At 46.6% G+C, this 27116-nt stretch overlaps 1 protein-coding gene, 1 long non-coding RNA gene and 2 pseudogenes across 6 annotated transcripts in view; 2 read left to right on the top strand and 2 right to left on the bottom strand.

Annotated features, from left to right (window-relative positions):
- Positions 1-9838, bottom strand: part of LOC107976142 (uncharacterized) — a 43487-nt gene extending 33649 nt beyond the window's left edge. The window contains exon 1 of the long non-coding RNA XR_010158455.1: positions 9597-9838. This is a non-coding gene — a long non-coding RNA (uncharacterized LOC107976142). The remainder of the gene's footprint in view (positions 1-9596) is intronic.
- LOC104007263 (glycine cleavage system H protein, mitochondrial-like) lies at positions 834-9434 on the bottom strand (annotated as a pseudogene).
- Positions 9839-14007: 4169 nt separating the features above from the next.
- On the top strand, positions 14008-18099 carry LOC100609447 (igLON family member 5-like; annotated as a pseudogene).
- A 3241-nt stretch (positions 18100-21340) lies between these two features.
- The window catches only part of ZNF680 (zinc finger protein 680), a 65795-nt gene continuing 60019 nt past the window's right edge, over positions 21341-27116 (top strand). For 3 of the 5 annotated variants that reach the window (XR_008536368.2, XM_054655602.2, XM_054655603.2), the window contains exon 1: positions 21368-21543. Coding sequence is in view for 3 of the 5 variants with exons in the window: in XM_054655602.2 (XP_054511577.1) it covers positions 21514-21543 (30 nt within the window). In the remaining 2 variants the exon portion in view is untranslated. Of the gene's footprint in view, positions 21544-27116 lie in introns of all 5 variants that reach the window. The other 2 variants (XM_054655601.2, XM_016958716.4) reach the window with 2 other exon arrangements.

The raw sequence follows: 27116 nt of genomic DNA, 5'->3' as shown, positions 1-27116 counted from the left end.
CAAGAAGCTGAGGCAGGAGAATCACTTATCACCTGAACCCAGGAGGTGGAGGTTGCAGTGAGCTGAGATCACACCATTACACTCCAGCCTGGACAAAAAGAGCAAAACTCCATCTCAAAAAAAAAAAAAGAAAAGAAAAAAAATCCATGGGTGGGGGACAGTACAATGTAGGTGGAAGGACTGGTCTATGCTACAGATAGTGGCCCAGGTGCCGCTGTCCTCTCATTTATTTGTGTCCATGCAGGCAGATGAGACTATGAACAGATGGTCCAGAATCCCAGGCTGGTGGAGAAAACGGGTTCGTACTGCAGATTCAGTGTCTTGGTATAGGAATATGTCAGGAGCCTTGTGGACACTTTTGAGGGTTTTGGCAAGAAATACCAGGATAAAATATGCTGTGGTGAAATTCCTGGGGATGGTGTCTATTCCTGGGAGGGGTGTGAACACCTCAATGTCTAGCATCTTTTTTTTTTTTCCAGAAACTCAAAGTCAGTGATTTATTTTTTATTATGTTAAAGGTGACAAATCTTGGCTTAAGAAAAACTAGATTTGTGACTAAAGGAAACATTTTCTTGGAGCTTTTCATTGTTCTGGCTTAAATTTCCTTTTAAAAAGTAACTTTCCGGCCGGGCGCAGTGGCTCACGCCTGTAATCCCAGCACTTTGGGAGGCCGAGGTGGGCGGATCAGGAGGTCAGGAGATTGAGACCATCCTGGCTAACACAGTGAAACCCCGTCTCTACTAAAAATACAAAGTTAAAGTTAGCACTTTCACAAATACTAGCAGAGTCACTAAATGAAATATCAACATCAAAACAAAAAACATGATTAACAAAAAAATATTTTATTATTTTGCTGCAAAGCTGTTGCTTCACTGTGTAAAAATAGCATCAGCAAATGCAGTGTATTGCAAAATTAAGATAGTGTTGTTCCTCATCTGACACTGTATGAGCAACAAAAACCTCTTCGCTCCCAGTTATTTCCAATTGAAAGATCATTAAGTATTTCAGGCCAAATCCAGGTATGGATATATGCAAGTTACAATATCATATAAAGCTTAAGAATAACAACGTTATCTTTGAATTATGTAATTTTTATAACCAGTTTTTACCATAGATAATCTCATGAATTCTGAATACCAGAGCCTAGACTAAAAATCATAGGATATTGTGAAAAAGACGTGTATTATATTTATCTATAATCATTAGAAAGTTGAAGGGCATTTTCTTTCATTAGCAGTGTTAACAGTAGTTTTTCTCCCCCCATTGGTAACGCTGAAAGTTGCTGTTCTAAGTCTTCCATCCACCACTAATTTAAGACAACTCTGCTGGGTTATTTCACACTAGTTTATTTAGGGGTTCCATTTTCACTCCTCAATAGATTTTCTCTATCTCTCATATGCTTCTTCACTCATAAGTTCATCTAGTTCTGAAGGGTTACTTAGTGTCATCTTGATCAGCCAACCATCTTCATAACAAGATTTGTTTACAAGTCCTGGATTTTCTCCAAGAGCTTCATTAATTTAAGTTACTTCTCCTGATAAAGGAGAATAGAGTTCACTAGCAGCTTTCACACTTTCCAAAGCACCAAACTCATCTTGTTTGTTCTTTTGTCCCAACTTCAGGCAGACTACAGTAAACAATATCTCCCAACGCTTCCTGTGCAAAACTGCTGATTCCCAGTGTTCCAATATCATTTTCTGTTGACATCCATTCATGTTTCTCTGTGAATTTACGCACCCAGAGCAGAGGTGGTCCCGCGCGCAGCGTCCGAACAGCGCCCACCCCCAGCTGCCAGGGCCTCGGCGGGCAGGGCGCGAGGGGTGACAGGGCCGCGTGAAGGGTGCGCCCGCACACATGCTCCGCGCCACTCGCAGCGCCACTCTCAGCGCCACGTTCGCAGGGGTGCTGGGGGTCGCAGCCCTAAGCCTCAGCCAACGGCGCGGGGAGGCGGGGCGGGGCCTCTAGTAGGTATCTTTGTTAGTGGGTGAAAATCCTGTGGTGGTAGCTGTGGGGAAAAGGGGATCTGTTATCAGCGCTCCTTTCCTTTAAGTTTTCAGTCCTCTCTCACCCTGGGAGGTGACCTGAATCACAGGACAATGGGCAGTGTGACAGCCTGTGTACAGGAGAGCAGAGCCTCCCTTTCCCAGATACCTAGAGTTACATTCCAGGCCAGGCCTCTGAGATATCTTTCTTCTGGCACCAAATCTGTAGTTTGCTGAATATCAAGTCATTCTCCAACACCAACGCACTGTCTAAAACTTGAATTCTGATTGTTAGTCCAAGCTGCACCATTTTGTAAGCCCCCCCACCACCACCATTTCGCAGACCATGGTCAGAATGAAACATTCCATGGGGATTCGGGCCGTGCCAAACATCCTGCCCAACCACAGGATTTTCTTATCACACCCGTCTGTGTAACAGTCCAAGCAACCTCCTTATTACATCTTGCCGGAAAAAGGGCCAAACTGCCTGACCACAAGAACATCTTATCAACATCCATCCAGGCAGAAAGCCATACTGCCTAGATCCCTCCCACCAGTCTGAGCCAACATACAATTCCATTTTATGTCCTTCCTAAGAACATGCTGACTTCAGGGTACAACACTTCCTAATCCAAAATCTGATATTTTCTCACTCCATTTGCCATTCCCCTTCCACCTTCTTTCTAATCTTGTTTTCTCCTCCCTATGAAAGAAAGCCTTTGTCTGCCTAAACTTTGCAATCCTTAAAGACTTTATGGTTGGTACTTCCTTCTGTTGCAATACTCTTTTAAAATTCAAATGTTTTAATAGAAACCTAATTTTGTTTTATTTTACAAAATCTAGAAACTGCCTCAAAACAATAACCACTTTATTTTCAGTAAGACCCTCCCATTCCTTTTCCATTTTAACTTTAACTGCATCTGCCTGTGGGTCCCCAGCTTTCCAGGGGTCTGTAGCTTCTCTCAGTATAAAGGCTTCTTCCATGGCTGGTGTGAGCAAGCTGGGACATCTGCAGGGGCGGCTCCCCAGAAAGAACTAACTGGGACTTTTAATAACCTCCTTTTGCAGACTCAATATTCGCCTTAGCCTGAAGTCACAGGGCTCAAGCCTTAATTTCCATGTCAGTTATTCATTTGGTTTTTGAAACTAAGTGTTTGAAAAATCCAGCAAAATTACTCAAACTTGGTGTTAATATAAGAGAAGAAATTTTTTTTTTTTCAGACAGAGTCTTGCTCTCTTGCCCAGGCTGGAGCGCAGTGGCACAATCTCGGCTCACTGCAATCTCTGCCTCCCACGTTCAAGAGATTCTCCTCCCTCAGCCTCCTGAGTAGCTGGGATTACAGGCACCCGCCACCACGCCTAGCTAATTTTTGTATATTTAGTAGAGACGGGGTTTCACCATGTTGGCCTGGCTGGTCTTGAACTCCTGACCTCAGGTGATCCGCCTGCCTCGGCCTCCCAAAGTGCTGGGATTACAGGAGTGAGCCACCGCACCCGGCTGACAGTTATATTTTATACCTCAATAAGAAATGCAAAAGTATCTATTCCTTTCAGAAAATAAACCCGTTATTATTTGTTTTGTTTTTTTTTCTTCGAGACGGAGTCTCGCTCTGTCGCCCAGGCTGGAGTGCAGTGGTGCGATCTCGACTCACTGCAAGTTCCGCCTTCCGGGTTCACGCCATTCTCCTCCCTCAGCCTCCTAAGTAGCTGGGACTACAGGCGTCCACCGCCACGCCCAGCTAATTTTTTTGTATTTTTAGTAGAGACGGGGTTTCACGGTGTTAGCCAGGATGGTCTCGATCTCCTGACCTCGTGATCCGCCCACCTCGGCCTCCCAAAGTGCTGGGATTACAGGCTTGAGCCACCGCGCCCGGCCCCATTATTATTTCTATTAAAAATTATGTAGTAGGCCAGGCGTGGTGGCTCACACCTGTGATCCCAGCACTTTGGGAGGCCGAGGCGCGTGGATCACGAGGTCAGGATCACGAGGTCAGGAGACCGAGACCATCCTGGGTAACACGGTGAAATCCCATCTCTACTAAAAATACAAAAAATAAAAAATAAATTAGCCGGGCATGGTGGCACACACCTGTAGTCCCAGCTACTCGGGAGGCTGAGGCAGGAGAATCACTTCAATGTGGGAGGCAGAGGTTGCAGTGAATCCAGCTTGCGCCACTGCACTCCAGCCTAGGCGACAGAGCGAGATTGTCTCAAAAAAAAAAAAAAAAAAAAAAAAAATTATGTAGTAGACAACTAGTCATATGGGAACACCTCTAGGAGTATCAAGTTTCAGCTCATAAAATTTAGCATAAATCTCAGAAATCAAGATGATAGGATATAGAACATAGATAGTGTCACAAATTTACTCTGCCAAAGGAGGAACTGATGTTTTCATAAATCTATGTAACTCACCAATTATTTACCACATTTTCTTGTGGAAATGTATTTATTTTCTGCAGCCAAAATGAAAGAGAGTTTTTTTCTATTCTTTTCCTTGGTAGCATTCTAAAAGCTAAGTCTTGGAATTCTGTTTGTAATCACCCAGCCATTTAAAAAAGACACACACACCTGAGAAAATTCCAGAACTCACTCTGGCCAAGAAAAAGGTAAATGAGAATTGTTAACAAATGGAGTATGAAATTAGGTATTAATTTACTCTGAAACCCACCTCTTTGATACCCTTTGTGAACATTTTCTTACCTTTTAAGTCCCACTAATAAAATGCAAGTTACAGTTTAAAAGCTGAAGTCAAAATAAGTGAACAAATTTTTTCAAGGTAACAAACCTAAAGAGTGGCAGTACTGATGAGAAAACAAATGTGTCTGACTCACGTGTCAAATCAGGCCATCTAATCACTTGAAAGATTCTCCCACCCCATCCTACTTATTTAAGTTCTCAAAGACCACTCTCTCAGGAGACACTGCCCTATGCCTCAGTGAGTGCCCCAGATGCTTTTTACTTTGCAAGTTCTTGCACCATTTCACTGGGGTCATGTTTGGGTTTTTTGTCTTTGGGGATACTACTTTTTCTTTCACAAATCTTAGAGAATACAGGTGGCAGAAATTATTTCTGTGCTTCACCCTCAATGGCAGCATCTGATTGGCTGACCAGCAATGTGTCTCCAAGAAATAAGCTGGGTTGGGCGAAGACAATCTTAATATCTAAAAAAGCCTGGACACGGTAGCTCACGCCTGTAATCCCAGCACTTTGGGAGACCGAGATGGGCAGATTACCTGGGGTCAGGAGTTCGAAACCAGCCTGGCCAACATGACAAAACCCCGTCTCTACTAAAAACACAAAAATTAGGCCGGGCGCGGTGGCTCACGCCTGTAATCCCAGCACTTTGGGAGGCCGAGGCAGGCAGATCATGAGGTCAGGAGATCGAGACCATCTTGGCTAACATGGTGAAACCCCATCTCTATGAAAAATACAAAAAATTAGCCGGGCGTGGTGGCGGGCGCCTGTAGTCCCAGCTACTCGGGAGGCTGAGGCAGGAGGCTAGAGAATGGCATGAATCCGGGAGGCGGAGCTTGCAGTGAGCGGAGATCGCGCCACTACACTCCAGCCTGGGCGACAGAGCGAGACAAACAACAATAACAACAACAAAATTAGCTGGGTGTGGTGGGCGCCTGTAATCCCAGCGACTTGGGAGGCTGAGGCAGAAGAATTGCTTGAAGCTGGGAAGCAGAGGTTGCAGTGAGCCAAGATCGCACCACTCCACTCCAGTTTTCGCGACTCTGTCTCAAAAAAAAAAAAAAAAAAAAAAAATCTAAAAAGGTTTGCTTTTCCGAGGAAGACTACACCAGGAGATTCCTCTCAGCCCCAGGGCACCCACCTGCTCCCTTGAGAGGCTACACTCCATACCTCAGGTTGTCTTATGGGAGAAAATGACTCAGGAGCTGATATTCACTAGACACTCTAGCCAACATAGCCACAGTGGATATCTTGATTTATCCCCAGACAGTACTGAAACCCAGGACCAGAAAAAAACTGAAGGGTGGCTAAGGACGCATCACTCCATAAAGTTTCCAAAGGGAAACCTTCACCCAAAAACATTCTGATAAAATCTCTGTGGCTAGGAAAGATAAAAGGAAAGAGGCACAGAGATTTTTTACAATAAAGCGTCAGGGGAATTATTCTCTGCTTTCTTCTCATGGGAAATAATTTCAAACAGAAAACAAAGTGCCATCCAACGCTTTATCAAAAAATGATTAAAATACGAAATATAAAATGCATACTGAATGGCAAAAATTTAAATGCATTCTAAATCTAATGCTTTTTTTTTTTTTTTTTTTTTTTTTGAGACAGTTTTGCTCTTGTTGCCCAGGCTGGAGTGCAATGGCGCAATCTCTGCTCACCGCAACCTCCGCCTCCCAGGTTCAAGCAATTCTCCTGCCTCAGGCTCGCGCCTCAGCCTCTCAAGTAGCTGGGATTACAGGCATGTGCCACCACGCCAGCTAATTTTGTATTTTTTTTTTTTAATTGATCATTCTTGGGTGTTTCTCGCAGAGGGGGATTTGGCAGGGTCATAGGACAATAGTGGAGGGAAGGTCAGCAGATACACAAGTGAACAAAGGTCTCTGGTTTTCCTAGGCAGAGGACCCTGTGGCCCTCCGCGGTGTTTGTGTCCCTGTGTACTTGAGATTAGGGAGTGGTGATGACTCTTAACGAGCATGCTGCCTTCAAACATCTGTTTAACAAAGCACATCTTGCACCGCCCTTAATCCATTTAACCCTGAGTGGACACATCACATGTTTCAGAGAGCACAGGGTTGGGGGTAAGGTCATAGATCAACATGATCCCAAGGCAGAAGAATTTTTCCCAGTACAGAACAAAATGAAAAGTTTCCAATGTCTACTTCCTTCTACACATACACAGCAACCATCCGATTTCTCAATCTTTTCCCCACCTTTCCCCCTTTTCTATTCCACAAAACCGCCATTGTCATCATGGCCCCTTCTCAATGAGCTGTTGGGTACACCTCCCAGACGGGGTGGTGGCCGGGCAGAGGGGCTCCTCACTTCCCAGAAGGGGCGGCCGGGCAGAGGCGCCCCCCCACCTCCCGGACGGGGCGGCTGGCCTGGCGGGGGCCGACCCCCCACCTCCCTCCTGGACAGGGCGGCTGCTGGGCGGAGACGCTCCTCACTTCCCAGACGGGGCGGCTGCCGGGTGGAGGGGCTCCTCACTTCTCAGACAGGGCGGCTGCTGGGCAGAGGGGCTCCTCACTTCTCAGACGGGGCGGCCGGGCAGAGACGCTCCTCACCTCCCAGAGGGGGTCACGGCCGGGCAGAGGCGCTCCTCACATCCCAGATGGGGAAGCGGGGCAGAGGCGCTCCCCACATCTCAGACGATGGGTGGCCGGGCAGAGACGCTCCTCACTTCCTAGATGGGATGGCGGCCGGGAAGAGGCGCTCCTCACTTCCCAGACTGGGCAGCCAGGCAGAGGGGCTCCTCACATCCCAGACGATGGGTGGCCAGGCAGAGACGCTCCTCACTTCCCAGACGGGGTGGTGGCTGGGCAGAGGCTGCAATCTCGTCACTTTGGGAGGCCAAGGCAGGCGGCTGGGAGGTGGAGGTTGTAGCGAGCCGAGATCACGCCACTGCACTCCAGCCTGGGTGCCATTGAGCACTGAGTGAACGAGACTCCGTCTGCAATCCCGGCACCTTGGGAGGCCGAGGCTGGCGATCGCTCGCGGTTAGGAGCTGGAGACCAGCTCGGCCAACACAGCGAAACCCCGTCTCCACCAAAAAAATACGAAAAACCAGTCAGGCGTGGCGGCGCGCGCCTGCAATCGCAGGCACTCCCCAGGCTGAGGCAGGAGAATCAGGCAGGGAGGTTGCAGTGAGCCGAGATGGCAGCAGTACAGTCCAGCTTCGGCTCGGCATCAGAGGGAGACCATGGAAAGAGAGGGAGAGGGAGACCGTGGAAAGAGAGGGAGAGGGAGACCGTGGAAAGAGAGGGAGAGGGAGACCGTGGGGAGAGGAGAGGGAGAGAGAAGGGGAGAGAGAAGGGGAGAGAGAAGGGGAGAGGGAGGGGGAGAGGGAGAGGGAGAGCTAATTTTGTATTTTTAGTAGAGACGGGGTTTCTCCATGTTGGTCAGGCTGGTCTCGGTGATCCATCCGCCTCGGCCTCCCATTGTGCTGGGATTACAGGCGTGAGCCACCGCGACCGGCAATCTAATGCATTTTTTTTGTAAATTACTCTTTGGGGAAACAAAATTCAGCCTTAACCAACTATAAACTGCCAATTAACCAATGATTACCTAACCAGGAAATGTCCACCTTGATCGTACAAATTAAGAAACTACATAACTCTACTAAATCAGTTATTGAATTTGGGTTTCTCCATCATGCACTTTATATATAAAGTTTTTCTTTTATATTTAAAGTTTTAGGGACATGGATGAAGCTGGAAACCACCATTCTGAGCAAACTATCGCAAGGACAGAAAACCAAACACCGCATGTTCTCACTCATAGGTGGGAATTGAACAATGAGAACACTTGGACACAGGGTGTGGAACATCACACACCAGGGCCTGTCGTGGGGTGGGGAGAGGAGCGAGGGATAGCATTAGGAGATACACCTAATGTAAATGACAAGGTAACGGGTGCAGCACACCAACATGGCACATGTATACATATGTAACAAAGCTGCACGTTGTGCACATGTACCCTAGAACTTAAAGTATAAAAAAAAACCTAAAAAATAAAAAAAGGAATCGTTATAGAAAGTACTATGTAGAGATATAAGAAAAGCAGTAAAATCTCATTATAAATAAAAATAAATAAACTTTTATATATAAAGTTTTTCATGGACCACAAACTACACACCATAGCTGCTAGCTGGGTGCTCTTCAATTCTTGAATTACTCTTTTTTTTTTTTTTTTTTTTTTTTGAGACGGATTCTCGCTCTGTCGCCCAGGCTGGAGTGCAGTGGCGCAATCTCGGGTCACTGCAAGCTCCACCTCCCAGGTTCACGCCATTCTCCTGCCTCAGCCTCCTGAGTAGCTAGGACTACAGGAGGCTGCCACCACGTCCGGCTAATTTTTGTATGTTTAGTAGAGATGGGGTTTCACCATGTTGACCAGGCTGGTCTTGAACTTCTGACCTCAGGTGATCCACCCGCCTCGGCCTCCCAAAGTGCTGGAATTACCGCGTGAGCCACCGCGCCCGGCCCGACTCCCATAAATTTTTAATCAAAAAAAAAAAAAAAAAAAAAAAAGGCGGGGGCACTGGAAACACCACGGCCCAAAGCTCTTCTCATTCATGAACCCCACACCCCGAGTCAGGATTTTCCCTTGACTACCGTCCCGTGGTCCCGGCACAATGGGGAGAGATGCGGCGATGCCGGTGCAGAGCTGCCCAGCGAGAGCTCCAGGCCATGGCACAGTCACCGCGCAGGGAGGAGACAGGACGCCCGGGGTCCCGGCTGTCAGCTCAGCCGCCATCTTATGGCTAAAGGGGACTGAGGGCCGAGCTGTACCAAGGACAACTCTGGCCAAGGATTTTGGAGCCGACAGCGGGGAGGCCGGAGTCCCGCCACAGCCACTTCAGACTGGTTCCAACCAGCCCCTCCCCCTCTCTCAGGGTGTCGGACCCAGCAGACTCACTATTTTTCTAGGCTTCCCAGGGGGTCCTGGCATCTTAGCTGTGGATCTCCCAATGCCTACAGGTCACAGGGACACCGAAGCTGGGCCTCTAGGAGCAGAAGACACAGAACAGAGAAGAAAAGACCTGGAGCTACGACTGCAGCCAGAGACAAAGGCCGCGCCAAATCTCGAAAGCCGTCCTGTCCACTCTAGCTGCGTGCCTGATTGGATGGATCCCAGCCCAGAGTCCCTGATTGGATAACGTTTAACACCACACCCCTTCAGGCCCTGAGTGACAGAAGACGTGCTCAGGTGCACGGCGGAATGAAAATAGAGTTGCAGCTTTTTCAGGCAGGGCTTCCTCCCTGAGCTGAGCCAGGCCTGCCTCAGAGGGCATTTGCATTTAACCATGTGTAAAAGATCATATGTGCATTTATAAATAATATATTATATGGCTATTCACAAGTGAAGATAATGTAATAACAATTATTTTAAAATTCCAGATTTTATTACCTTCCCGGCTTCTGGTCCTTTGAGCAGGCAGCCTGAGATTTTAAAAAGAAGGCAATCCTCTGAAATAAAATGTGGGCCACATGTGAATACTAAATTTTCTAGTAGTCAAATTTTAAGAAGAAAGAAGCAACAGGTGGAATAAATGGTAACCATTTAATTAACCCAATATATCCAACATACTATCATTTTAATATGTGAGCAATATGTAATTATTAATGAAATATATATAATTTTTACTCTAATTTAACTTTCTAGCACATCGCAGTTCAGACCAGCCACATTCCAAGCACCCAGAAGCACCATATACCCAATAACTGTCACATTGAAGTGCAGCTGTGATGTCAGGGTGGGCAAAGGGGCTGAAAATCCCTTTTCTGCCAGAGGTAAAGGAAGAGCCTCTTCCTACCAACATCTCTCTTTCGTTCCGAGGGTGCAAAAGATAGTGACCATAGAAAGAGCAGAGGGCAGCCGGACACAGCAGCTCATGCCTATAATCCCAGCACTTTGGGAGGCTGAGGCGGGTGAATCACTTGAGGTCAGGAGTTCGAGACCAGCCTGGCTATCACGGCGAAACCCCATCTCTACTAAAAGTACAAAAATTAGATGGGCATGGTGGCAGATGCCTGTAATCCCCATTACTTGGGAGGCTGAGGCAGAAGAATTGCTCGAGCCCCGGAGGTGGAGGTTCTAGTGAGCGAGATCATGCCACTACACTCCAGCCCAGGTAACAGAGCAAGACTCTGTCTCCAAAAAAAAGAAAGAAAAAAAAAGAAAGAACAGAGGCCAGCGGAAATAAAATAACCCCAGGTAGACCACTGCTGCCAACGTGTTTTCCATTTTTGTTCCAGAGATCAGACAGTAAACAAAGGATGATGGGTCCACAGGAGAAGAAAACTCTATGTCTTCAGATATGTCCACAGTCTTGACCTCCAGTGTATAAATATAGAGAAAACAGATTAAAGGTAAACTTATTTTGCCATTTGGCCTTGGCCCTAATGGTCACGCTGTGGTTATCTGTTTTCTCCTGTGGTTTATGGGAATGTGTGAGTATAAGCACCAATCACATGCATACATGTCTACATGTATTTATTCATTTCTCAGTATTACAAAACATCTAACTTTAAATCAGGGGAAAAAAGTCAGCACTTTTAGGGTGCCCACTGTTAGAAGGTAATTAGTAATCAACTTGCCATTAATTTTTGGCATCCTATCTGCACTGGGTGCACGTATTATTTAGCTCTTACAGCATAACAAACCATCCAAAACTTCTTAGTTCACAATTGCGATGGTCAGCCATTTAGGCTGGGCTTGGTGGGGCCATTCTTCTGGTCTCAGCTGAGCCTGTCAACTAGGCAGCTGTGCTTCTGGGCATGAGCTTCTGCTTCTGGGATTGTCAACAAGGGGTACCTTGCTTCTCCTCCCTGTTGTATCTTATCCTCCAGCTGGCGAACATGGGCTTTTTTCATGGAGATGGCAGCATTCTAAAAAACAATTAGAAGCATTTAAAACCACTTGAGCCTAGGCCTCAAACTAGCACACTGTCATGTTCACAGGTGTCTACCACCCTGAACAAATAAGGCCAGCCAGATCTGGGGTTTGGAAAACAGATTCTGGATCTCCATGGGAACACCTGTAAAAGCACCTGGCAATGAGCATGGAACAGGGAGAACAAAAAATTGCTACCATTTATGCAATCAGAATCATTCTGTTTTTCGGCTTTTTGTTTTGTTTTGCTTTGTTTTTGGATATATGTGGCTTATAGAACTCTTCCACATCAAGAAATTGCCCAAACACCCACAGCTATTAAGTGACTGGGCTGAGACTCACTCTCCAGGGCTCTAAATCCTGGAGAGTAACGCTTCTAAAATAGAAGCCAGATTCCTTTTAGATTTGTGCCCAAATAGTACTGTTTATTATTGGAAATAATCTCAATAAATTGCATAAGCACATGGTGGCTCATACCTGTAATCGTAGCACTTTGGCAGGCTGAGATGAGAGAATTATTTGATATCAGGAGTTAAAGTGCAGCCTGGGTAACATAGTAAGATCCTGTCTCCATGAAGAAGACATTATCCAGGCATGACAATGCATGCCTGTATTCCCAGCTACTCGGGTGGCTGGGGCAGGAGGATTGCTTGAGCCTGGAAGGTTAAGACTGCAGTGAGCCACGATTGGTTACACCACTGCACTTTAGCCTGGGTAATGGAGTGAGACCTTGTCTCAAAAGAAAATAAAATAGCTGGGCGTGGTGGCTCACGACTGTAATCCCAGCACTTTTGGAGGCTGAGGTGGGCAGATCACCTGAGGTCGGGAGTTGGAGACCAGCCTGACCAACATGGAGAAACCCCGTCTCTACTAAAAATAAAAAATTAGCTGGGAGTGTTGGCACATGTTCGTAATCCCAACTACTCAGGAGGCTGGGGCAGGAGAATCGCTTGAACCTGGGAGGCAGAGGTTGCAGTGAGCCGAGATCGTACCATTGCACTCCAGCCTGGGCAACAAGAGCAAAACTCTGTCTCAAAACAAATAAATTAATTGGCCTGGCGTGGTGGCTCATGCCTGTAATCCCAGTACTTTGGGAGGCCAAGGCGGGTAGATCACAAGGTCAGGAGATCGAGACCATCCTGGCTAAGATGGTGAAACCCCGTCTCTACTAAAAATACAAAAAATTAGCCGGGTGCGGTGGTGGGGGCCTGTAGTCCCAACTACTCGGGAGGCTGAGGCAGGAGAATTGCTTGAACCCAGGAGGTGGAGTTTGCAGTGAGCCGAGATTGCGCCACTGTACTCCAGCCTGGGCGACAGAGTGAGACTCCATCTCAAAAAAAAAAAAAAAAAGACATAGAACAATGTGGAGAAAACAGCTGAGAGATGAGTTTAGAAATCAAAGTCCAACAACACATTACTTATTTTTTCATAGAAAAAAATTTGAAAACGTTTCAAAGAAAAAAGCTTTTAGAGAAATTAAATTTTACAGAGTTTAATTGAGCAAAGTATTATTTGCAAATCAGGCAATCTGTGGGCCCAGAGTAGGCTCAGACTTCAACACAGCCACATAGTAAAAAAAGATTTATAGACAGAAACAGCAAAGTAACATACAGAAAAAGAAAGTGAGGTACAGAAACAGCCAGATTGATTACAGCTTGAGATATGTCTTATTTGAACATAGTTTGAAAAGTTGATGTCCTTTTATTGGCATAAACACAGTAGTTGGTACAAGAATGGGTTACAGTCTATTTATATATCCAGTTAGGTTCAGTTTACTATGGTACTATGTACTATGGCAATTAGCAATTGCCATAACAGAATTAAATAAATATTTCTTATGGTCATCTGCTACAAGCTAATTAATTAGAAAAATTGGATAATGACTTTATGCTTTATTACATGTTAATTGTAAATGGTTCCAATCAGCATAAATATACTAAAGTATTTTCAACTTTGAAAGATCCAAGAATGATTAAATCCTTCTGAATAAGTGTTTATAATAACTAAGATTATAGCCCTGTAGCTACAAAAATAATAGAAAAAATAAAGTTGTTATCTATGAGAACAACATTCTTCAAATTATTTGAAGTTTAAAGGCACTGGGAAAAGGGATTACTAGAGATATCATTTTACTATGTTACCCAATAATGTATTATTACCATTTGTTACCTGCAGCCTTGATTAAGGTAGGATAGGTTACAGATGGTGACAGGATATACTTCATTCAATGCACAATAATTTAAACATACTAAAGCCACTTTTGTTTGATTTTAAAAATTATGGGTCGCGCCCCCCAGCCCCCTCCCCCGACCCCGGGCCGGTGCAGCCGCAGGCGGGGTCCCCCTCCCCCTTCCCCTCCCCCTTGCCCCTCTCCCCCCAGGCCTCACGCGCCCCGGACCGGCCCCCCCTTTCCCCTCCCCCTCCGTGCCGCCTCTGCCGCGATGCCCCCCGCTGCTCCCGGGGCCCGGCTCCGGCTTCTCGCCGCCGCCGCCCTGGCCGGCTTGGCCGTCATCAGCCGAGGGCTGCTCTCCCAGAGCCTGGAGTTCAACTCTCCTGCCGACAACTATACAGTGTGTGAAGGTGACAACGCCACCCTCAGCTGCTTCATGGACGAGCATGTGACCCGCGTGGCCTGGCTGAACCGCTCCAACATCCTGTACGCCGGCAACGACCGCAGGACCAGCGACCCGCGGGTGCGGCTGCTCATCAACACCCCCGAAGAGTTCTCCATCCTCATCACCGAGGTGGGGCTCGGCGACGAGGGCCTCTACACCTGCTCCTTCCAGACCCGCCACCAGCCGTACACCACTCAGGTCTACCTCATTGTCCACGTCCCTGCCTGCGTTGTAAACATCTCGTCGCCTGTGACGGTGAATGAGGGGGGTAATGTGAACCTGCTTTGCCTGGCCGTGGGGCGGCCAGAGCCCACGGTCACCTGGAGACAGCTCCGAGACGGCTTCACCTCGGAGGGAGAGATCCTGGAGATCTCTGACATCCAGCGGGGCCAGGCCGGGAGTATGAGTGCGTGACTCACAACGGGGTTAACTCGGCGTCCGACAGCCGCCGCGTGCTGGTCACAGTCAACTATCCTCCGACCATCACGGACGTGACCAGCGCCCGCACCGCGCTGGGCCGGGCCGCCTACTGCGCTGCGAAGCCATGGCGGTTTCCCCCGCGGATTTCCAGTGGTATAAGGATGACAGACTGCTGAGCAGCGGCACGGCCGAGGGCCTGAAGGTGCAGACGGAGCGCACCCGCTCGATGCTTCTCTTTGCCAACATGAGCGCCCGGCATTACGGCAACTATACGTGTTGCGCCGCCAACCGGCTGGGAGCGTCCAGCGCCTCCACGCGGCTCCTGTGCCCAGGATCCCTGGAGAACTCAGCTCTGAGGCCCCCAGGGCCCCTGGCCCTCCTCTCCGCCCTGGGCTGGCTGTGGTGGAGAATGTAGGCGCAACCCAGTGGAGCTCGCCTCCCCCTGCAGGAGGCCTCAGGCCAAGAGTGAGAGAAAAGGGGGAGCAAGAGCCCTGGGTCTCGTGGGGGCAGAAGGGCTCTCGGCCACCAAGGAAGAAGAGAAGAGGAGAAAGAGGAGGAGGCAGAGGAAGAAAGATCTTTAGAGAACCCATCACTGTGAGGGGTAACGCAAAGTTATGTATCTTTCTACAGCCATTCTCGCTACCCGTTCACGTTTCCGATTGTGACCCACTCCCGCCACCCCATACCCCTCTCTCTTAGCTCAGGCTGTCAACTGGCTTGTGTGGGTGTGGGTGTGTGAGTGTAAGCCTGTATGCGTGTGTAGGTGTCTGTGTCTCTGTGTGTGTGTGTGTGTGTGTGTGGGCTGGGGGAAAGGACTCAACCGTCCTCCCACCCCCGAAACCCCCATGTCCACTGTCCCCAACCCTACTGCCTCTCACCTCTGGCTAGAGGTAGGTATGAGGATCTGCAGTGGAAGCTGTGAAGAGAGGCTTACCAGGCTCCCTGCTTCCCCAATATATGCAGGCACACTGACCCCTCCCCCTGTCGAAAGGACAACTCCTGGCAGGTTGGGAGTGGGGAGGGGCATCGCACTCACCTGTCAAGCTGTCATTCAGCCTTTGCGAGTAAGTGGGGGACCTCGATCTGGGTTCTGGGCTTCCCTGCTGTCAACCACCAGCTTCCTGTAGCCAGAGGCTCCATCGCTGGCTCAGTGGCCTGAGACCTTCCCACTTTTCCTGTCCCTCCCTACCCTGGATTTTCTGGCCCCCTCCTGGGCCAATCGGTGCTTCCATCCAACTGTCAGACTGGTGGCAGGAGTCACCTGTCTGTTTCAGTGCTTTGCCCTACCCCTGCCACCACTCCCCTTGGCCTTGATTTCCCCACCTGCGGCACCAGCCAGCTGCCCTTGGGGCCTTTGCAGCTGGCCCACAGGTGTGGGCCTGCTGGTCTATCACTTCCTGGCCTCTCCACCAACTGTACCTCCCAAAGGCTACCTGACTGCCCTCACACACACTCAGATGCACCACACACACACACACCAGCGACTGTGACCAGCAATAGCCCCCTGGCTCCAGCTGTCCTGTAGCTGGTGACTAGCTGTATTTCCCCCTGGGTAGGCATCTGTTGTCAGGAAGGGATGCTGAGAGGCTGCAGCCTCAGCTCTGATTGTAGGAATACTCCACCCTGGTACACCACACCACACAAAGTGGGGGACAGAGAGGCATCACACAGACATCCTGAGCCCAGATAAAGATGCCATGTCACCAACTCCGACTCCCAGGAGACCCTCTATATAAACACCCACCCCAAACCACACCACTCAGAGTCTGGTGGAGAAGAGGAGAGGGCAAGGCTCAGTGACTGTACCTCAGACGGGGGCATGGGCCCCATCCCACATTGTCTTCCATTCCCAGGGTCCAGGGGATGGGGTGGGACTGGGGAGGGATTCTAGGGAGGGGGTGGGAGGCCCTGGGGGCCGTGCGTTCCAATTCATGGGGATTGTTGAGACCACCACACCAATAAACGCCTTTTTCCAAAAAAAAAAAAAAATTATGTTCACGGCCAGGTGCGGTGGCTCACACCTGTAATCCCAGCACTTTGGGAGGCCGAGACGGGCAGATCACAAGGTCAGGAGATAGAGACCATCCTGGCTAACACGGTGAAACCTCGTCTCTACTAAAAATACAAAAAATTAGCCGGGCGTGGTGGCGGGCACCTGTAGTCCCAGCTACTCAGGAGGCTGAGGCAGGAGAATGGTGGGAACCCGGGAGGCAGAGCTTGCAGTGAGCCGAGATTGCGCCACTGCACTCCAGCCTGGGCGACAAAGGGAGACTCCATCTCAAAAAAAAAAAAAAAAAAATTATGTTCACACAGGCTAGATGTGGCTTGCATTCCAATGGTTGAGACTCTTTCACCTGAGACTGAGACTTGGTGGTCTTCAGTTCACTGTCTTCTAGTTGCAGTGATGAGTGCATGTGTAAGATCAAGATTCAGAGGAAGAGGAGATGGTCAAGAGGAATCTGATTTGGTTGCATTCATGGCTTCCCAGAAGCACCGTGAATCTCAATAAAAGAAACCACTGGCTGGTGCGGTGGCTCACGCCTGTAATCCCAGCACTTTGGGAGGCCGAGGTGGGTGGATCACCTGAGGTAAGGAGTTCGAGACCAGCCTGACCAACATAGAGAAACCCTGTCTCTACTAAAAATATTAAAAAAAAATTATCCGGGCGTGGTGGTGCATGCCTATAATCCCAGCTACTTGGGAGGCTGAGGCAGGAGAATTGCTTGAACCCAGTAGGTGGAGGTTGTAGTGGGCCGAGATTATGCCATTGCACTCCAGCCTGGGCAACAAGAGCGAAACCCAATCTCAAAAAAAAAAAAAAAAAAAAGAACACTAACTGAGAATTAGGATATTAAACCTGGACAAGAGAAAGAATAAACACCTGTGATTGAGCAACGTAAATTGGAAGCTGATTGCTGGAAATTGCATCTGGAAAAGACTGGGAGTAAGTGCAAAGATGGCCCTGATGTAAAAGAGAAGACTCCACCTAATCTGAAGCGTGCTAAGATTATAGAAGCAGGAGATGGGCAGCCATAAATTAAAAAGAAGATGAAGTGGTTGGTCGCAGTGGCTCACGCCTGTAATCCCAGCACTTTGGGAGACCAAGGCGGGTAGATCACGAGGTCAAGAGTTCAAGACCAGCCTGGTCAAGATGGTGAAACCCAGTCTCTACTAAAAATACAAAAATTAGCCCAGCTTGGTGGCGAGCATCTGTAATCCCAGCTACTTGGGAGGCTGAGGCAGAGAATTGCTTAAACCCATGAGGCGGAGGTAGCAGTGAGCCGAGATCGTGCCACCACACTCCAGCCTGGGTGACAGAGTGAGACTCTGCCAAAAAAAAAAAAAAAAAAAAAAAAGAAGACACACACACACACACACACACACAGATGATGTCACATTGAAAATTTGACTGAAATTTTGAAAACACTGTCAATTAAGTTTGAGTTTTCACTGAAGCAAAAAATAAAACAAGCATCTTAGAATTAACTGTATTTTATTGTCTTAATGTGCAATTGGTAAAACCAATTTACTTCTTTAAACTTCAAATTTTTCTGACTGTAATGCAGTAGACTATGACTCTAAACATTTCCCTCATGCATTTTGTGGGTATTATGACTTATCATAGAGTCAATCACAAAGAGAGTCTACACTTAAATTTTCTCCTTGCATCTTAAATTTCAGTATCTATAATCCTCCATAAAGAAGTATATGAGAGGCTGGGCATGGTGGCTCAGGCCTGTAATCCCACCATTTTGGGAGGCCGAGGCTGGTGGATCACCTGAAGTCAGGAGTTCGAGACAAGCCTGGCTAATGTAGTGAAACCCTGTCTCTAGTAAAAATACAAAAATTAGCCAGGCGTGGTGGCAGGTGCCTGTAATCCCAGCTACTCAGGAGGCTGAAGCAGGAGAATCGCTTGAACCCAGGAGGCGGAGGTTGCAGTGAGCTGAGATGGCACGATTGCACTCCAGCCTGGGTGACAAGAGCGAAACTCCATCTCAAAAAAAAAAAAAAAAAAAAAAATGAGGCCGGGCGTGGTGATTCACACCTGTAATCCCAGCACTTTGGGAGGCCGAGGCAGGTGGATCACCTGAGGTCAGGAGTTCAAGACCAGCCTAGCCAACATGGTGAAACCCAATCTGTACTGAAAATACAAAATTATCTGGGCATGGTGGTGTGCGCTTGTGGCCCCAGCTACTCGGGGGGCTGAGGCAGGAGAATTGCTTGAATCTGGGAGGCAGAGGTTGCAGTGAGTCTAGATTACTCCACTGCACGCCAGCCTGGGTGACTGAGCAAGACTCCATCTCATAAATAAATAAATAAATAAATAAAGCAAATCTAACATAGAAGCATTTTTCATAGTTTTAATGCAGCCAACAATTGATCAAATGCTTTTCTATAAATGCTACAAACGAAGGCATAACATCAAGTGATTTGAGAGTTAAATTACCTCAACATTCATATTTTGAAAATTTAAAATTCTTTCCATGCAAAATAAGAAAAGTCAAATATAACTATAACGCCTCAAAAGATCAAATCCTTGCTTCTTTTAGTCTTACACAAAAGTAAATGATATATTTTAACTTTGGATTACTCTGTATAATAAACACTGTTTAGAGTAATGTCTAAAATGTTAGTGTCTTAGAGTTTTCTACTGCAAATTACCTGATGATTACTTCTACTTGATTTCTAATTTTTTTTACATTTACTGAATTTGAAGAATATTATTTAATGTGAACACTCTGGTGTTTTCTAAGGTATACTTCTTAGAACAAATGGTTTTTCTCTATTTATTATATTATTCATAGGGTCTGTCTAAAATACAAATTTCCTAAAGTTGAAGAAAGCGTCAACAACTGTTTGAGGGTTTCTCTCCAGTATAAATTCTCCTGTGTACAATAAGATATAAGTGAAGATATTAAACTCAACTTTTCAAAATCCGGAAATGTAACATTAAAAAATGAGGTGAATCTTAATAACATAAATAAAGTATACAATCACAAAAAACAGATACTGTCTGAATCCACTTACATGAGATAGCTAGAAACAGAAACCAAAATGATATTTTGAAAAAGATAAATAATAGGAAATTGGGCAGTTGTTTCAGGGGTATTGAGTTTTGTTTAGAAGATAAAAATGTTTTCCAGGCATGGTGGCTCATGCCTGTAATCCCAGCACTTTGGGAGGCCAAGGCGGGCAGATCACCTGAGGTTGGGAGTTCGAGACAACCCTGACCAACATGGAGAAACCCCATCTCTACTAAAAATACAAAATTAGCCAGGTTTGGTGGCACATGCCTGTAATCCCAGCTATTCGGGAGGCTGAGGCACTAGAATCACTTGAACCCGGGAGGTAGAGGTTGCAGTGAGTTGAGATCACGCCATTGCACTCCAGCCTGGGTGACAAGAGCAAAACTCTGTCTCAAAAAAGAAAAAAAGAAAAAGAAAGACCAGGGAGGGATCTGTAGACATAGAGCATTCTTCTTCTGTGGCCCCATCGTTCTTTGTTCACTGTCTGATCTCTGGAAGAACGGTGGGCAACAGGTGGTCTTCCTGTTGTTATTTTATTCCTGCTGTCCTCTGCTCTTTCTATGGCCACTATCTGTTCTACCCTTGGAACTGAAGAGAGATGTTGGTAGGGAAAGACTTTCCCCTTATTTATGGCAGAAAAAGGATGTTCAAGCCCAGTGTGGTGGCTCATGGCTGTAATCCCAGCACTTTGGGAGGATGAGACAGAAGGATTACTTAAGGTCAGGGGTTCAAGTCCAGCCTGGCTGACATGGCAAAATTCCATTTCTACTAAAAATACAAAAATAAGCCAGGCATGGTGGCACATGCCTGTAATCACAGCTACTCTGGGGAAAATAAGGCAGGAGAATTGCTTAAATCCGGAATGTGGAGATGGCAGTGAGCCGAGATTGCACCACTGCACTCCAGCCTGGACATAAGAGCAAGACTCTGTTTGAAAAGAAAAGAAGAGAAGAGAAAGGAAAAGAAAGAAAAGAAGAGAAGAGAAAGGAAATAAAAAGAAAGGAAGAAAAGAAAAGAAAAAAGAAAAGGGATGTTCAGGATTTCATCTTCTCCCATCAGAGCTGTACTTCAATGTGGCAGCTATTGGCCACCTGTGGCTACTGGGTGCGTGGAATGTGGCTGGTCTGAACTGCGATGTGGTAGAAAGGTAAAATACATAGTTTTAATTTTTTTTCCAAAATATATATATTTTGTTAATAATTACATACTGGTCACATATTAAAATGATAATATTTTGGATATATTGGGTTAATTAAATTTCTACAATGAATTTCTCCTGTTTTTTTTCTTTTTAAAATTTTCCTTCTAGAAAATTTAGAATTCACATGTGGCTCACATTCAATTTCAGAGGACTGCCTTTTTAAAAAAAAAAATGTCAGGCTACCCGCTCAAAGGACAAGAAGCCAGGGAGCTCATAAAATTGGAAAATTTTACATAATTGTTATTGCATTATTTTCATGTGTGAATAGCCACATAATATATTATTTATAAAGGCATACGACCTTATACGCAGGGTTATATGCAAATACTCTCTGGTGTGAGCCTGGTCCGCTCAGGGAGGAAGCCCTTCCTGAGAACCCTGCAGCTTGGATTTCACTCTTTCTACGTTCAGCCCAGCCGCTGAGCACATATTCTGTCACTCAGGGCATTAGGGGGTGGCGCCCTAAACATTATCCAATCAGGGACGCTGGGCTGGGACCCGTCCAATCAGGCACGCAGCTGGAGCGGACAGGACGGCTTCCGGGATTTGGCGGGGCCTTTGTCTCTAGCTGCTGCGGGAGCTCCAGGTCTAGTCTTTACTGCTCTGTGTATTCTGCTCCTAGAGGCCCAGCCTCTGTGGCTCCGTTATCTGCAGGTATTGAGAGATGCACAGCTAAGATGCCAGGACCACCTGGAAGCCTAGAAATGGTGAGAGTGCGGTCCGACACCCCGAGAGAGGGGGAGGGGCTGGTTGGAACCGGTCGGAAGTGGCTGTGGCAGGACTCCAGGCTCCAAGCACTGGGCTCCAAAATCCGCGGCCCGAGTTGTCCTTGGCGCAGCTCGGCCCTCAGTCCCCTTCAGCCATAAGATGGCGGCTGGGCTGACAGCCGGACCCCGGGCGTCATGTCTCCTCCCTGCGCAGTGACTGTGCCTTGGCCTGGAGCCCTCGCTGGGCAGCTCTGCACCCGCAGTGCCGCATCTCTGCCGATAACTCGGGGTGCAGGGTTCATAAATGGGAAGAGCTTTGGTCCATGGGGTCCCAGTCCCTCCTTTTTTCTATTAAAAATTCATGGAAGTCACTGCAAATATATTTAAAAATGTAATAGAAGAGTGGTTCAAAAATCGTAGAGCACCCAGCTATGATTTGTAATTTGTGGTCCATGGGAGGGGCTTGAAGGAAAGACTTTTAAGTGGTGTATGATGAATAAAACCAAATTCAGTAATCGGTTAGGTACAGTTACATAACTTCTTAATTTGTAAGATCAAAGTGGAAATTTTCTGGTTATGTAATCGGAGGGTACTTGGCAGTTTATAGTTGGTTAAGCAAGAATTTTATTTCCCCCAATGTGGTACTTTACAAAAAACAATGTATTTGAGTTAGATTTTTTTTTTTTTTTGAAACGGAGTCTCGCTCTGTCGCCCAGGCTGAAGTGCAGTGGCACGATCTCGGCTCACTACAACCTCTGCCTCCCGGGTTCAAGTGATTCTCCTGTCTCAGGCTCCCGAGTAGCTGAGATTACAGGCGCTCGCCACCACGCCCGGCTAATTTTTGTATTTTTAGTAGAGACGGGTTTCACCATGTTGGACAGGCTGGTCTTGAACTCCTGACCTTGTGATCTGCCTGCCTCGGCCTCTCAAAGTGCTGGGATTACAGGCGTGAGCCACGGTGCCTAATGTAAATTTTTTTTTTTTTTTTTTTTTTGGAGACGGAGTCTCGCTCTGTCACCCAGGCTGGAGTGCAGTGGCGCGATCTCGGCTCACTGCAAGCTCCGCCTCCTGGGTTGACGCCATTCTCCTGCCTCAGCCTCCCGAGTAGCTGGGACTACAGGCGCCCGCCACCACGCCTGGCTAATTTTTTTGTATTTTTAGTAGGGACAGGGTTTCACCAAGTTAGCCAGGATGGTCTTGATCTCCTGACCTCGTAATTCACCCGCCTCGGCCTCCCAAAGTGCTGGGATTACAGGCGTCAGCCACCGCCCCCGGCCCTAGTGTACATTTTTGATACTGTATTTTAATTAATCATTTTTTGAGAAATCATTGGATGGTACTTTTTAAAAGATTTGTTTTCCGTTTGTAAAAATTTTCTGTAAGAAGAAAGCAAAGAGTAATCCCCGGACACTATTGTAAAAAATCTCTGCGCCTCTTTTCCTTTTATCTTCCCTAGGCACAGAGATCTTATCAGAATTTTGGGGGGTCACAGTTTCCCTTTGGAAACTTTATGGGGTGATGTGTCCTCAGCTACCCTTCAGATTTTTCCTGGTCCTGGGTTTCAGTACTGTCTGGGAATAAACCATGATACCCACCATGACTATGTCTGCTAGAGTGCCTAATGAATATCAGCTCCTGGGTCATTTTCTCCCACAGGACTGCCTGAGGTACAAAGTGTAGCCTCTCGAGGGAGCAGGTGGATGCCCTGGAGCTGAGAGAAATCTCCTGGTGTACTCTTACTTGGAAAGGCTGACACCTTGAGACATTAAGATTGTCTTCACCCAACTCAGCTTCCGTTTCTTTGGGACACATTGCTGGTCAATCAGATGCTGGTATTGAGGGAAAAACATAGAAATAATTTCTGGATTCTCTAAGGGGGCAGAAAAATAGTGAAAAAAATGATGAAAAAAGAGCGAAAAACAAATAGTGAAAAATTTGTAAAGGAAATTAAAAGGTAAAATATTTACGAATGGTGTAAAAGAGGTTAGTTTCAGAAAAAAATTAATATCTACGTATATTCCATTTGTTAAAAATTCTCATTTACTATTTTGTTTTCCAGACTGAGTTTAGTAATTGTCACAGGTAGTTTTTTTATGGCTGGGTAATTTTTTTTTTTTTTTTTTGAGACAGTCTCATTCTGTCACCCAGGCTGGAGTGCAGTCACATGATCTTGGCTCACTGCAACCTCTGTCTCTTGGGTTCAAGCGATTCTCCTCCCTCAGCCTCCTGAGTAGCTGAGACTACAGGCGCTAGCCACCACACTCAGCTAATTTTTGTATTTTTAGTAGGGATGAGGTTTCACCATGTTGGCCAGTCTGGTCTCAAACTCTTGATCTCAGGTGATCCACCCGCCTTGGCCTCCCAAAGTATTGGAATTACAGGCATGAGACACCGCACCCAGCCTAGCTGGGTAATTTCAAACAGAATTCCAAGCCTTAACTTTTAGAATGCTAGCTATCTAGGGAAAAAATAGAGAAAATCTCTTCTCCATTTTGGCTTTAGAAAATGAATACATTTCCGGCCGAGTGCAGTGGCACACGCCTGTAATCCTAGCACTTTAGGATGCCAAGAGGGGTGGATCACCTGAGGTCAGGAATTCGAGGCCAGCCTGGCCAACATGGTGAAGCCTTGTCGCTACTAAAAATACAAAAATTAGCTGGGCGTGGTGGCACATGCCTGTAATTCCAGCTACTTGGGAGGCTGAAGCAGGAAAATTGCTTGAACCCGGGGGGCGGAGGTTGCAGTGAGCCAAGATTGTGCCACTTCATTCCAGCCTGGGCGAAAGAGTGAAACTTCATCTCAAAAAAAAAAAAAAAAACAGAAAAGAAAAGAAAATGAATACATTTCCACCAGAAAATGTGGTAGGTAATTGGTGAAGTTACATAGATTCTTGAAAACATTAGTACCTCTTTTTGCATGGTAAATTTGTGACAGTGAATATTTCTAGTCTATACCCTGTTATCTTGATTTCTGAGTTTTATGCTAAATTTTATGAGATGAAACTTGGTACCTCCTAGAAGTGTTTCCAAATGAATAATTGTTTACTACATAATTTTTAATGGAAATAATAAAATAATACATTTATTATCTAAAAGGAATACTTTTGCTTTTCTTATTGAGATGTAAAATGTTAAGCATCTTCAAAAAAGTCCTCCCTGGCCAGGCACAGTGGCTCAAGCCTGTAATCCCAGCACTTTGGGAGGCCAAGGTGGGTGGATCACTTGAGATGAGGAGTTTGAGACCAGCCTGGACAACATGGTGAAACCCCGTCTCTACCAGAAATATAAAAAATTAGCCACATGTGGTAGTGGGCACCTGTAATCCCAGCTACTCAGGAGGCTGAGGCAGGAGAATTGCTTGAACCCAGGAGGTAGAGGTTGCAGTGAGCTGAGATCACACCACTGCACTCCAGCCTGGGTGACAGGGCGAGACTCTGTCTCAAAAACAACAGCAAAAAAAAAAACCTAAACAAACAAATAAAACAAAAAGTGGATTTATACGCCTGTGCTCCAGACTTGCTGAGTCACTCTGGCCCGGCTGTCTGCCTCGGCCTGTTTCTGACCAAAGCATATCCATGTACCTTACAGCCCCCCAAATGAATAAAGCCTTTCCTAGAAGTTGCCAACTTCCTAATGAAAACTTTGCCCTTGACTTTGGTAATATCAAAAATTGCAGATATATGTGGAAGGAAAATAAACTCTTGGGACCCTGAACTCACTATGCCAAAAGTAAAGCTGGGAACTGGGTCATGCAAAGATTGGCTTCCTTTTATTCCCAAACAGCTGTAATTTCACATGCTTACTTTATCTTGTATAAAACGTAGAGTTACTGAGGGAGAGAGAGAAGGGGGAATGCATGATTGACTTCTCCGACCCCTTTCTTTCTACATGTAAAATATAGATTCACTGAGTGCTAATCAGAGCCTCATGGGAATGTAGCCAATAGCCTCATCACCTACACTCCCTCTTGTTTCCCCCACCCGGCCTTTTTTCTTCCCCTCCCACTTGCTCTTTCCTCTTTAAATACTGAAGTTCCCAAAACATTCTTTGGAAAAAACACAGGACACAGATCCTATTGCGACTTGTGTTTCTTTCTCCCCGGTGTGTCCTCAACATTAACAAAATAAACCTCAAAATTGATTGGAAAAAAAAAGCAACCCCTTTTCTGCCTAAACTTTGCAATCTTTAAAGATTTATAGTTGGTGCTTCCTCCTTTGGAATTCAAATTTTTATTACATAAATCTGTGTTTTATTTTACAAAGTCTAGAAACTGCCTCAAAACAGTAACAACTTCATCTTCAGTAAGACCCTCCCAATCCCCTTCCGTCTTAACCTTAACTACATCTGCCTGTGGGTCCCCAGATTTCCAGGGCCCTGTAGCTTTTCTCAGTATAAAGGCTTCTTCCATGGCTGGGGTGAGCAGCCTGAGACATCTGCAGGGGAGGCTCCCTAGAAAGAGCTGGGTCTTTAATAATCTCCTCCCAGGGTGAGAGAGGACTGAAAACTTACAGGAAATTAGCTCTGATAACAGACCCCCTTTTCCCACAGCTGCCACCCCAGGATTCCCACCCACTCACAAACATACCCATAAATTGATGTGTCCACACTCCTCCCAGGACTAGGCACCACCATCAGGAATTTCACCACAGCATTTTTGATCCTAGTGTTTTTTTTTGCCAAAAATCCACAGAAGTGTTTATAGTCTCCTGCATATCCCCACCCCCAGACGCTGAATCTGCAGCAGCAACCTTTTTCCTCCACCAACCAACGGTTCTGTACCACCTGTTCATAATCTCATCTGCCTGCCCGGACACAGAAATAAACAAGTACAGCCCCACCTGGGCCACTATCTGTAGGGCAAACTAGTCCTTCCACCTACATTGCACTATCCTCCACCTGTGGATTTTATTCCTTTTAACTTTTATTTTTGTTTCAGGGTCGGGGGTAAACGTGCGAGTTGTTATATAAGCAAAATTGTGGCATAGGGGTTTGGTGTAGATTATTTTGTTAATGAGGTACTATGCATAGCATAAACAAGTATTTTTTCTAGTCCTTTCTGTCCTCCTACCCACCACCCTCAACTAGGCCTGTGTCTGTTTTTCCTCTCTTTGTCCTCCGCCTCCTGGGTTCAAGCAATTCTGCCTCAGCCTTCTGAGTAACTGGAACTACAGGTGCATGCAACCACGGCTGGCTAATTTTTGTATTCTTAGTAGAGACAGGGGTTTCACCACATTGGCCAGGCTGGTCTCAAACTCCTGACCTCAAGTGATCTGCCTGCCTCAGCCTCCCAAAGTGCTGGGATTGCAGGCATGAGCCATTGCACCCGGTCTTTTTGGTAAGTTTTTTTTGTTTTGTTTTGTTTGTTTTTTTGTTTTTTTTGAGACGGACCCTTGCTCTGTCACCCAGGCTGGAGTGCAGTGGCACGATCTTGGCTCACTGCAACCTCTGCCTCCCGGATTCAAGCGATTCTCCAGCCTCAGCCTCCTGAGTAGCTGGGATTACAGGTGCATGCCAACACACGTGGCTACTTTTTGTATTTTTAGTAGAGACGGGGTTTCACCATGTTGGTCAGGC

Source organism: Pan troglodytes, chromosome 6 (genome assembly GCF_028858775.2).
Source record: "Pan troglodytes isolate AG18354 chromosome 6, NHGRI_mPanTro3-v2.0_pri, whole genome shotgun sequence".
Taxonomy (NCBI): Eukaryota; Metazoa; Chordata; class Mammalia; order Primates; family Hominidae; genus Pan; species Pan troglodytes.
Note: the sequence above shows the minus strand (reverse complement) of the source record. Positions and strands in the feature narration are given on the sequence as shown.